The sequence below is a fragment of the Hippoglossus stenolepis genome, chromosome 19 (genome assembly GCF_022539355.2).
Source record: "Hippoglossus stenolepis isolate QCI-W04-F060 chromosome 19, HSTE1.2, whole genome shotgun sequence".
NCBI lineage: Eukaryota > Metazoa > Chordata > Actinopteri > Pleuronectiformes > Pleuronectidae > Hippoglossus > Hippoglossus stenolepis.
In genome coordinates this window covers 15,125,627-15,138,545 of record NC_061501.1, presented here as the reverse complement: position 1 = coordinate 15,138,545, position 12,919 = coordinate 15,125,627, and the positions used below count along the sequence as shown (strand labels likewise).

At 45.8% G+C, this 12,919-nt stretch overlaps 1 protein-coding gene across 1 annotated transcript; it reads right to left on the bottom strand.

Annotated features, from left to right (window-relative positions):
• Positions 1-194: 194 nt before the first annotated feature.
• Positions 195-10,083, bottom strand: LOC118098425 (oxygen-regulated protein 1-like). Its single transcript, XM_035142222.2, has 4 exons — positions 9,920-10,083; positions 8,273-8,926; positions 7,658-7,814; positions 195-7,257 (listed from the first exon to the last, which is right to left on the bottom strand). Exons 2-4 carry the CDS (start codon positions 8,912-8,914, stop codon positions 1,013-1,015), a joined length of 7,044 nt encoding a protein of 2,347 aa, XP_034998113.2. The 5' UTR covers positions 8,915-8,926; positions 9,920-10,083; the 3' UTR covers positions 195-1,012.
• Between the last annotated feature and the right edge of the window lie 2,836 nt (positions 10,084-12,919).

Below are 12,919 nucleotides of genomic sequence, written 5' to 3'. Positions count from 1 at the left end.
CGCTCGTCCTCGGAGGCCTGATACTGATCGGCCGCAGAAAAACCCCTGAGCCTAACCCTTCCCTGAGGTATCTTTAACACCACGCTCACCTTGGCCTTTCCACTGCTGCTCACACCAGGATCCTCTGATCGGAGGGTTCGGACTGAATTAAGTCCAGGAAAAGGTCATCACGAAGAAAAAGAGAAAGTCCAACATTTGTAAATACACACTTTTATTCTTACACGTAAATTTAAATAGACAAAAATTGTCACAGCTGCCACATTGTAAACAATAAAACCTTTTATCCTATAGAGGTGATTTTATTGTGAGTTTGTGATACACTAGGGCTACTCAGTGAAAATCAATAAATATCTTCTTTACACTTTACACCAACCGATATACAAAAGGATTTTTAAAGTACTTACTGAGAGTTTTCTATAACTGTCACACAAGCTGTTTCCATTTCAGTTCCTTTTTTTTAAACCGTAAGGAAAACGTCGCCATTTTGCCCTGAACCTGATCTGCGACCACTGACTGACCCGCTCCCTGTGTGCGGCGGGGATTGGCCTCGTTGCCTGACATCTGCGGGGACTTGATCTGTTTTAATAGTTTTACAACGAGATTACGGTAATGCTCTGGGTGTTTGTTCTGGTGACAGGCGACCTATAAGAAGGTAAGAGCTGCTCTGGAGTGCGCATGGCAAATACACAATCATGGTGGTACCACAAAAAGATCTAAACATCCGACTATTTTTACACTGATCACGGAGCATGAACTGACAAGTCACAAGCTCTCAACATAAACGGTCACGTATGAATAAACCTTAATCCATTGGCTCGTGTATGCTTGACGCATTGTGTAGTTAGCTGAGTTGACATATGATCGTGTATTACGCCAAGGTTATGGCAACATCAAACGGTAGGCACCAAAAATATATATACATATACTGTAGCCTAACAATGTACACTTCACTTCGACCAAAAAAAATAGTCATTTGTCCTCGTGTGTCTGATTTCTGTTGAGCGATGTGTCTTCACAGGATGGGACAGTGCTCACCACAGAAATTATACAGCAAGTCCAACACATCAGGCTCCTGAAGCCTCCTGTTCATGACCCCCTGACCTCTCCCAGGCTGCACCACTACGACCTCACCGTCAGATGGAACCTCTGGCAGTGGGTGAACTTTGTTGTCCATCATTCTAAAGTCTGTAATGCCACCAGCGGGGAGGATGCCGTTCCTCTCCCCCCATGTTTTGGCGTTCTCCGAGGTGTCTATTGCGATGCTGTCACCGCTCACGCTGTTCTTACTCGCCGGCCTCGTGTCGTCCTGACACACATCTGAGTCGCTGGCGTGCGGCAGAGAAAAGTAGGTGCACTTCCTCGACAGTGACTTTATCTTGTCCTCCGGTTCGGACGTCGTGCTGTCGAGTGGGTTCGGGGCGTTCTGTTCTCTGCCCTCACACATTTCCTCGTCCGGTGGAGTGTTGGCGAGTATTTTGTTTATCGCCACCGGCTCTGAAACAGATTTTCTGATCAGCGTGTTCTCTCTGAGGAGCCATGGTCCATTATCATTGGGAACACTGTCTCCAGGCCCAACTTGTGCATTGAAAGCAATGCATCCCGTCGCTTCGGTCAAGGAGTCCAGGACGTTGGTGGAATTGAAATAAGACAACTCAGTCATGGCTTTGGTCCGCGCTGAGTGGAAGGGAGAGAAAATGCTTGAATGCTCTTTCTTTTTCTGTTTCGGGGCAGATGGTGGTCTCTCGCTAGCCTTCTCCTCAGGATCTTTCTTGCCATAAAGCCTCTCGATTGTTCTCCTCACAAAGCCTTTCGTGATAGATTTCCGTGCCGAGTCATCTTCACCACTGGACAGCTCGATTGAAGTCTGAGACTGATAGCCGGCGCTCGTTGATGTGTCCGCTCTTAGCTCGGACAGATCTGATGGGTTTGGGCTCTGGAAACGTTGCCGTCCTTGCCGATTGTCCGTGGCGCTCTTTGCTAAGAACATTTCCCTGATGGATCTGACCCGGTTGCCCTCGGGCTCCGTGGTGATGACGCCGCTGGAATCGTAGCTGAAAGACAAAGACGACTGAGGGGCTGATCGGGTGCAGAGAGATTCAGATGGTGATTCTTCAACGTCCGACTCCAGGTGGACATTTCTTTGAGGAACATGTTTGAGAGCAGGACTCTCTGCCACACTTTTCCTCTTCTGTGCATCTGCAACTTGCTTTTCCAGGAGGATTATCCTCTCTGCAACAGACTGGGAAATGATTTCCTCAGACTCAAGTTTGACTTTTTCCACAACCATTCTATCCTTTGCTACAGGAGTTTCCCGATGTTCTTCCTTCTCTGAGCTGGACTCTTTCTCACAGAAGCTTAGTTCCTCTTCACTTGAGCTCCTGATTTGCTCACGTGCAGTATTTGCTTGCTCCATCTCTACTTGCTCTTCGCACCTGCCGTGCTCATCTGCACTAAATCTCTCACGCTCGGCTAAACTGTCAGAGTTTAACAAGCTGCTGTGGTCATTTTTGGGGTCCTCATCCTCTGAGCTAATCTCCTCAACTTCCCCTATCAAAGCCTGTAGCTTGTTCCATTTAACTTCCTCAGGATCTGGCCGATAATTAAGTTGAGCCTCCTCGTCAATACTCTCCTTCTCTTCCTCAATACCCGACAAACTTTCCTCACTTCTAACCTTTAATTCATTGCGTTCAAACTCCAGCTGCTCTTCCTCTGACGTCGTTGGCTCGTCTGCATCTGAGTAACCTGCACTTTCGTCAACACTGATTTCCGTTCCCTGACGAGGGTTTTGAATCTCTGGTTCCTCTGGTCGTTCTTCCTCTGACAACCTTAGGTTCCTACTATCTGGACTGGAGACGCTCTCCTTCCTAACACTTAGCTCTACATAGTAATTAGAGCTCTGTTGAGTTTGCTCTTCCTCGTCTAAGCAGCTATGTCCTTCACCTGCGTCTGAGCTACACAAACTTTGCCTACAGCTCTCTTCATCTTTACTGATACTTGATGCGTTCCGCCCTTCCTCACCTGCTCCTGACTCTTCATCAGTAGTGTGCCCACTCTCTGGGATACTCGTGCTCCCCTCACTTTGCATCTGCAGCTTCCTACGCGCTACCTCAGGGGTTTTTGTGCTGCTGATGCTCATGTTTGCCGTTTCCTGACTTAGTTTGTCTTCAATGTGCCTGTGAAGCTGCGTTTCCTCAGTTACCTGCTTATCTTTAAGTTCCGCTGGTGGTTTATGTTTCAGTGATTCTGTTCTCAGAGGAATATCGTGCATTTCAGATTGTTTTGGCTGGTTAACATTTGCGAATTTCTTAATCATGGACCTCACATCGACATTAGTTTTCTCATCTTCACTAACACTAGCTGCTTCTCCGGAGCAGTGAGACATTTTAGAATCTCTGTTTTCTTTTTGTGACAGTTCAGCTTTTTCTATGAACCTGGTCGACATACTTCCTTCATCAACTCTCTCGGAAAGAGACATTAATTCCTCTTTGAGCTTCTTGGGTATGTCGAGGTTGTCTATGATCTGATCTATGACCTTGTTTACTATGAGCTCTTGTGAATCATTTGGAGTCAAGCTGCAACTCTTGCATTTGTCGCTGAGTTCCTGAAAGCCCCTCCAGCTTTGCAGGAGCTGCTGTGAAGTCGACCTCTGCAAATTGCACAAACTAGCCTTTATCTTTTGGGAATCCTCGATATTGGCAATCTCTCGGAGGGAGTCGATCATTTTTAAAGCCTCGGCACAGCTGACGTTTGCGTTCAGCTGGTCCCTGTCAGAGATATTTATTCCTTCATTTAGGGTCATGATGGACAGGAAAGCAAGGAGAGCTTTGGATGAGGAGCCAAACGTGGAGGCTACGTGAGAGGAGAAGTCGGGCGGGCTGTTGGACTTCTCCACACAGGAGGAGTGTTGGTTCTGTGTGATTTGTCTGATTGATTTTATTGAGCGGCAAATCTGCTCCAGCACAGGTCTCGTGTTTGGTTGGTTTGCAATGTTTAACTGTGGCAACTGAGTTTGTGTCACAGATTTCTCTTGATCTGTCTTTTTTCTCTCAGTCTGGTTTGTTTCCAGCGTGGTCGGTGTTTCGTCCTGTTCAGCTGCGGAGTTTATCGCCTGCGACGTTTGGTGGCGTTTTCGTCTGGACGACGTTTTCCTTTTTGTGTTGTTTTCAGGCTCGGATGCGTAATCCGTGGAAAGGTTTCTGGAGAGCTTCTTTTTATTTGACATGTTTGTGACAGGCGGGGAAACCATGACCAGAGACTGAGAATATGGAGATGGCCTCTTTTGCAGCTTGGCTTTGTGAAGCATCTTCCTTCTCTCAGGAGACGGGCTAGGAGCGGGGGAGGATTCTCGTTTTTTGATATTTGGTGACATAGTTTTGTTCGAATGCTGCTCACGTAATGATGATGATAACTGTGGAGAATCATGAGAAGAGTCAAAAGGTAACTTCTTGCTTTGGGATTTTCTGTTTTGAGATGGGCTGGTTATTATTTTCACTTTTTTCACCAGTGGTTTAGGAGATGCTGCTTCTTTCTGAGCCGTCTTTGCCGGTTTCGTTTCTGTGAATTGAGCATCACTCGGCGTCGGCGTCTCACTCAGTGAAATGCTGCATGATGACATTCTCTCTCCGGATGTCAAACTAGTGGAAGATGCGGAGGTACAGAGCGATGGGCTGTTTTTCAGATCCGAGCTGCTGTTTGATTTCTGGGTCTTTACCAGCGGCAGGTGAGTCCCTGTTGAACAGAGGCCATTTGGCAGCACGGTGTTGGCATCATCCCCCGCGGTGTTGGATGCTGTTGTGTCCTCAGCACATGAAGTATATTTGCTCAGAGAAGCTTTCCTGAGAGACATTTGCCTTTCAAGGGACAGATTGCTGACCAGAGGGGCTCTTTTAACTGATGGAGCTCTTGCTAATTCTCTCAGCGCGGAAGGAGCGTCGCCCTGAACTGTTTCCATTGTGCGGCCTGTGGGTGACGAGGCCTTGTCAGATGTAGGACTTATGGACAATGGATGATTATCTGACATTTGACTGCTCACTGATGAGAGTCGGTACAAGGGGCTGCTGGCCGCTGACGATACATCCATCATGCAACATTCAGCGTTCAGCTCTGCTAACTCATCGGGCGGGGGTGGTGGCGGCAGTAGCTCCATTGAGATTGTACTGTAAGGTGTTGCTTTCTGCAAAGAGATTTTGATTGGGCTTGGATTCCTTTCACTGCAGGTGCCATTCACGAGGGGGCTTACTTCTCCTGTGTTCCTTTGAGCTACACTGGTGCAGTTCTTTGTACTTGTAGTGGTGGAATTACAAGGAGCAATTTCCTCTCTCCGCTGAGTCGCTGCTTTCTCCCCCGACGGATTTGATAATTGGTTTTCAAAACACTTGACCCTCAGTTTGACGGATGTTCTCAACGGTTCAGATCTGAGGAATTGACTCGGTTGTATTTCAGATTTCTCCTCGACCAACCCCTGATTGTATCCTGACTCTGAGTCCTGATTCCTGATATGTGCTTCTGATTTTTTACCATCCTCATCTGGGCCGGAAGTGGCGTTAATGTGAGCTTTCTCCAGCCACTTCTGTACATATTCATTTGTCCCGGAGCTGGACAGTGTTTTGCTTTTGCTGATGTCACAGGGCTTGTTTTCATTCTTTTTCTCCTGGTGCACCGATGTCTGCCGCGTTAGTGCTCCCCTCGGTGGGCTCACTTCAGTAGAAGAAATATCAAGCCGGCTTGCTTCTATAGAAACTGTCTCACTCTGATTTTCTTTCGGGGGCGATGGTACATTTGGAATTTTTAGGTTCCATTTTATCGTGGCATCTGTCGATTGTGAGCTCTTTGTTGTAACACTCCCGTCCCCATTTTGCGTTGCTCTCTTTGTAGCCTTTGTCTTGTTTTTTGGTGATTTTGATTTATTCCCGTAAACTCTCTTGATGAACCCGGCGCTGGAGAAGGTTTTCGCTTTCCCACGCATCTCGGTAAATCCTGAAGAATTCTGTTTTTGCCTTTTCCCGGGTGTCAACAGCCGCCGAGCTCGTTTTTTGCCCGCTTTGGGTTTCCTCTTCCCCTTATTGAGCTCCCTTTGTTCGGGCTTGTCTTTGCCTCTCGTTGACTTTGACAGCTGTTGTTGATTATTTGTTGCTTGAGTCGCACCCGTCTTAAGTGATGACAAAGTCAAATCCGATGTTAGAGACATGTTCTCCGTCTTCCAGATGCTAATGGACTCAGATGCTGTCGAAGGTCTCCAGAACTCCGGATCAAACTCGTTATTGGAGGAGAACTGTCCTGTTTCTGAAGTCGCTGGCCTCCCGTAAGGTGGAATATCATGTGCACAGATGTTTGCAAGGAAATTATCCTGACACATCTGCTGTTCATATATGTGCAAGACAGTTTCTGTGACCTCCTCGCCGCTGGATTCAATCTGTAGGATCTCCGATGATTTGAATGAGGATATATTCCTGCTTTTTATGTTGCTGTTGTCCACATCGCCGAGTCTTCTCGGTTTGGGTACCGGTCTTGTGTTGGTCTGTTTGACCACACAGTACTGCTCTGTCATGGCCCTATTCTCCGTCTGTTCCTTGTAGGAGTAGGAGCCAACCACGCCCTCCTGAATACCGTCAGCCGTCATGGATATGACGCTCTCCACAGAGGCTTGCTTTTTTCTAATTTCCTTGTACCCTGGTGTAGGAGCTCTGGTAGGTGACAACATGTGCGTCTGTACTTTGGTGATATCCTCTTCTTTTCTGCTCCTATTGAAAGCTCCATTGCTCGGCGATGGCGGATCCTCATCGTTATTGTCTTTGGTTTTGTCCTTGTTGATGCTGTCAATGGAGGAAGCTGCAGTTTGTAAATCCACTGGATCTGATGCAGGCGAGCAGATCTCCTCGTCTGCCACAGGCTCCGGTAAACAGCTCCCATTAAGCTCACTGGCGACATTTGAGCGTGAAAGAGTTGTCGTCCAGTGGATGGTTTCCTCCTCCTTGAGTGTTAGGCGTACCTTCATCTCAACTGTCATGCTGCCGTCCTGGTTCACCCGGAAAGACTTCTCGATGTCATCATCAGCGGGAGGCAGGCAGCCCTGCCCCTCCGCTCCATCTGTTCCTGCTACGGACTCCAGCTCCAGGGAGTTTGAGGGGTTAGTGGGTAGGCGGCCGTCATAGGAACTCCCTGCCATGGAGTTATGGATCCGATTCACGATGTACCTCTCAGACGATAGGGAGAAATTCCTCGACTTTGAACTATGATATGAGCGGGACTTCTTTTTACCTTTTCAGTCATTCAAAAGAGCCAAGGATATCAAAAATGGGGTAGAAACGTCCAAAGTTTTCAGGCGAGGGTGGAAGAGGTTAGTTTGGAGAGGATCCCCAGGAAGAAGCGTGAAATAGGAAAAAAGAGAGAAAAAGAAAAGTTAGAAAGAGAGAAGAGCTATTCACAGCACAATAGCCGGCAGCCATGCAGACAGTGTATGTGGGTCATGTATGGTATTATGCATAGTATCAACGCCTCAGCACTTTCTCAATCTTCATCCCATGAGAGCAGGTAGATTACTGCACACACACTGTATGAAGGCCCACTGGACTAACGCACGCTTAACTCTAACTACTGTATGAAATTAAAAGAACCGCACAACAATATATTAAAAAGTTAATTTTCCAATTTAACTTACGGTTTAAAGACTTTGATCTTCTCTGTCTCTTTCGGTTGTTGGAGAACTGAGTGGGGGCTGGTGATTTCTGGGAGGTGTAGTTTGCAGATTTGAAAGGTTCCCTGCCTGCAGCCACGACCGTCCCAGAGCACAATATCAGGCCGGGAAGACCGTCAACCTGCAACACACATAGAATACAATCAGAAAATTATTATATTATATCATGTAATAGTACCAGCACTAAATTCTAAATGTGCAGTGTATGTATGAAAAGTCTAAATTAAATTAGTGCAGACTCCCTGACCTGAAGCCTTACACTGCAGTATCCCAGATTGTCTTTCCAGGTATTAGAGTTGCTAAAGAAGATTAACACTTTCTCTCCTCAGGTGATGGTTATTTACAAGCCAGGTTTAAGTTGGGCCTTCGTGGACCAATAATGAGGCCACCGGTTATCTAAGACATAAACATTTGAGTTGTATTTGAACGTATACAGTTCAGGGGGAATGTCTACAGATTAGACCTAGAATAACTTTGTTCCTGTTTGTGAATCTGTCCGGTTTGTTTGATTTCTTCAGTGGATAAACTCTATGCTGCTCCCTTCATAGGATGTCAGGCTTTGGTGCTTTTAACACTCACACGTCTGCCATCCGGTGTGTGAAGTTTCACCACGTGGAACTGCATCAGCTCCGAGATGTATTCCAGGATGGACTCAAAATTAGCCGAAGTCCTCTTGTGAAGCACCACCTTGCGTTTTAAAGTGGGCTCTCCATTGCAAAAGACCAGCAGCTTCTTTGGCGTTCGCACAACCACCGGCTCCTGCCTGTGGACGTTGCGGCCGGGGAAACTCCTGGCCTGCTGCACGACCCGGCGGCGGGCAGTAGCGGGCCTGGCGTGGTACCATGGCGGCAGCTTCTTCCTGGCCAGTGCCAGGTTGATGGGCGTTACCTTCCGCCTGTCAGAGCAGATGTAGGACTTCCCATCCTCTAGTTCGTCCAACGTGTAGATGGCATGAATCCCCCGAGGGGTGGTGATGTTTCTCACCCCAAACGGAAGGGGGACTTTTTTAGAGAGACTGTCCAAGAGTGCATCAAAGGTTTTGAAGGTCCGGTTGTTGATGACCATGCGCAGACCACTGAACTGAGGATCTCCGCTTTTGTAGAAGCAAACCCTCTTTGAAAGAATGGGGTCTTTGATGCGTGGGTGGCGGGGGGTGCCGAAGGTGTGGCCACTCCCTGACGACTGGTCAGGGGGGATCCTCCGGAGTCCCGTCTGGTTCATGGTTGAGTTTTGCTGCAAGAAAGAAATGTGAAGAATTTGATAAATCGTAGAAATATGAAGGTTTCCTATGTTTAAATAGCCGAACAGCTCTCAGGGACAAATAAGAATGAAAAGAATGAAAAGTGGTTTCTAAGAATAAAAATGTCCTAAGACACCTGCACGTTATGCAAAGGTCTCGACACGTAAACAACATCAGTATCATGGAAACTTATATAATTTATGATGTGTAAACAGATTAAAACGTCATGTAAGCATACGTTGTTTACTTGGTTTGACTGCGGCCATCAGGCAACATGACCTGACTTCTGGAAAAGCTGCCACGTGAATAGCATCTTCAATTATTTGATTACCTGGAACTGAAACGCACATAACAAGTGGTACAGTCAGTGTTCGTCGGTTAATTCTCTTTTAGCAGCTTCTACCTGGTATTTGTTTTAGCATGAATGATTCCATAGCACATTCAAGTATTATTATTTTGGAAATATTAAATTCATCAAAAATTAAGGAGCTCTTCAAAACTGTGTAGGATAAAAGAAATCCTTTGGCCTATCACATAACTTAAGTCTTATAAAACTTGAAACTGCTTTTTAAAAATAAAGTGCTAAATAACAGTTTTTGTTAAAACATATTTTTACTAAATGTGATAAAATAAAAACATTGTGATATTTAACTTTGACAGTTCTAATAGTTGTAATATCCATTTTAGATATTTTTGTATCATGATCAGTTACTGCTGTTGAAGTAGCCTTATTATTTATTTATTCTATATAATATGAATATAATTATTTTACTATTTTGCCAGTAAAATAACAATTGTTTTTTTCATATCCAGAAAAAAATATTTGTAATGAAAAGAAAACTTTTAAAGAGACATTTCTATTAAATTATATTTCTGAAGCTGCATCAGTAGCAAACACAACTGTCCATTAAACCTGAAGACTGGAAACTATTTAAACAAACACAGATATTCAGATTTTAAATTACAGTCTTTTAAAACAAACCTACCTATGTCGGCATCGTGAAATTCCCAACTGTTTTGAAAGGATCCATGAAACGTTATTCCGTGCTCTACATCATGACTGCTGTGGAGCTAACTGCGCAGCAACTGTTTATTTCGGGAGACACCATCCTGGTTAATTTGCTTAATCTTTTGCTCAAAGTTAATCTCCACTACAAGTGCAGTGCTTTGAAATCCTGCTCACAAAGGTGCGGAGCTGTGGAGCTGAGACAGTGGGCGGAAGAACTCCAGTGATGAACCTTCACAAACACATTCATATGGAGAGTTCTCTCTGGAAACATATAACGAGGGCAGCAGCCTTTATTTTACTCAATCAAAACTAAAAAGAAGGCAAAATAAATCCCACAAAATTCAAAATTTTTAAACAATTTACTGTGTTTGAAATCTTTATTTTAATTTTGAATAAGAGCACAATATTGTACCTGCAGTTCAGGTGATATGACTTAAAATAAGGACAATGTTTTCTCCAGCAGTGGCAGCAGATGGTCACTCGGTGTCCAGCTGTATTATTCGTGCCGGGTTGTAATCTCATTGAGCACCTCTTTGGATAATAGGGATTAAGGGGCTCTCCGCGCTGGGACCCTTCAAGATGAGAACTTGTTTTCAGGGAAATCCATTCACCTGCATCTCAATACAGAGGAAGCACATTTATTATAAATTCATAAGCTCTGTTATAAATTAGTTCGTATTTCAAGATTCACCCCAAGTGATCCGAGCACATACAGCACATGACAGAGTGAGATAATAAATTAAAAATAAACATGTACAATTACTATAATAGCAAGTAGAGAGTTTTAATAGGCCCTACAGAAATACACTGGTAATAGAATACTTCTAGAAATACAATTAACTTAACATGGGTAGTACAGTTGATTAGGTTGGGCCGTATTACTGAGGGTATTAGCTGGTCATGTATACATGCTTAACCATGAACCATCAACAGTTGCATAACAGTCACCAAAACTGGAAGAGTCTATTTCTGTAGCGGGGGGGATTAGTTGACAAGCGATGACTTCGTTCCTCAGTAAACCTGGGGCCCGCGCTGAAGGAATCACACAGGAGCGATCGGGTTTCTGCTCGGTATCAAAGGATAAAGCGGTGGCACTCGCACTGTGTTTGGTTTGCTGCAGTAAAAATACCTCAGGTGTGTACGATAAGAGAAGATATGTGTCCCGTAGGAAAGAATTCCTACAGGGGCCATCGTTGGCTCCCGTGTGCCGAGCCCGGTGACCTCTTCCCAAAACAGGGGCGAGCTCAAAAATGTGAAAAATCCGTCAAAGGAAGTTGAGGGAGGTGGGAGGGTGTGTGTGGGGGGGGTGGTAGGGGGCTGTGGTGGACAATGGAGGAAGCCCTCAGTGTAAACAGGTAGGCCCCCGAAGCCTGCATGCCCCTCATTCCAGGCCTCGGCCGCAGGAGATAAGGGACAAGCAAATGTTGAAACTGAGCGGGGAGCGATAGAGCGGCGAGGATCCTGCCAAGCCCTCAGCGAATCGGACTGAAAATAGGCCCAAGCCGAGGCTCGGCGCTCAAAGCAGCATGACAGGTAATAGCAACAAATGCTCGCGGCTCCATCTGTCACATAACCTTCCACGTCGCGAGTTATAACGAACCAGCTGCTGATATGAATACTGTTATTTTCCCTTCACATGATTACATGTGAAATCACACGCCGCCATGACAGAGATATCTGTCTCTGCGTGTCGGGTATATCGCCGCCCGTGCTATGCTCTATTTTTAAGTCCCGGTGCCTATACTACAACTAATTGGCGCCAAGTTAGATTCAAACCTATGCTGTTAATGGGAAAAAATGTGTGATATGTTTTGGCCCTTGTCCCCTTTCTATATTTGGCCCCCGCGTCCTCGGTGCAGCTGCTCCTCCAGATCCGTCTGCCTGTGTTCCCATCAAACACCTCTCTCCAGCATATTGCGTCATTTCGAGAGGCAAAGAGTCAGCTGAAATACACGGAGCGGCTACGTGGAAAAACAACAGCGGTTTGCGGCGATGTGGAGCCACGTTTAGTGTCGGTGTTGCCGTTTGGAAACAAAATGTGCCGCTTGCGTCGTGGCCCTCTTGCTAACTGGTTAAAATTCCTTGCGTTGCAGCTGTCAGGAATTCAATTATAAGTGATACAGCTGCACTGTGACCAACGGCCACTTTAAACATTCACCACAATTACAAGTCAGGCTGTTGATCCTGCAAAACATGATCCCTTTGAAACTTTTCCTTTCAACCCACAGTTTCTCTTTGTTCTCTCAGAAACACTAAAGAATCCTGGTTTCATTCCATTTTTCCTCTGGGAGCAACTTGAAAAACTTGGCCTGGCAGAATTTGAGACAGAAATATGCTTACTACTCCAAATTCCATTCGAGTTACGTGATGCTACGTCTTTTCACCCCCTCTCTTTGACTTCCAGTGGAATTCCCAGGTTTTGAATGAATCCCTGCCAAACAGGACTCATAAGGTCACGACCACCGCCGCCGCCGCCCGTCGCTGCTCCTCCAAAACCCCTCGCGCAGCAGTCAGAGGTCCCCACCCCGTCCATTTTGAGTGCTGCATATCAGCTGTGCCAAGCTTTTAATCTGCCTGGTGACATCCCAGTGTTTCCTGCATGGGACAGAGGGAGAGATAAGCACGCTCCCCTGTGCGGTAAATCACTCCACACTCCCACTCGTTCGCTGATATGACCGTTATTCAATTAGACTGCGTTAGAACCTCCAGCACGATTCTGTGATGATTATACTATCAGAGGCCGGGGATTGTTTCCACATTATTGTGTTTCTTTTTCATCGCTGCACTGAGTTTTTCAATGACAAACACGCAAAACACGTTTGGTGTTATTACCAATGGTGGGATGGAAACTCATTTTGAAACAGTCGACTCTTTATGCCTCATAGTACCTCACAAAAGTAAAGTTCTTCCAGAATATGAAAAACAACAACATACAGATGCTGCCCCCAAAATCGAACTATACCTTTTAATCTGGCTT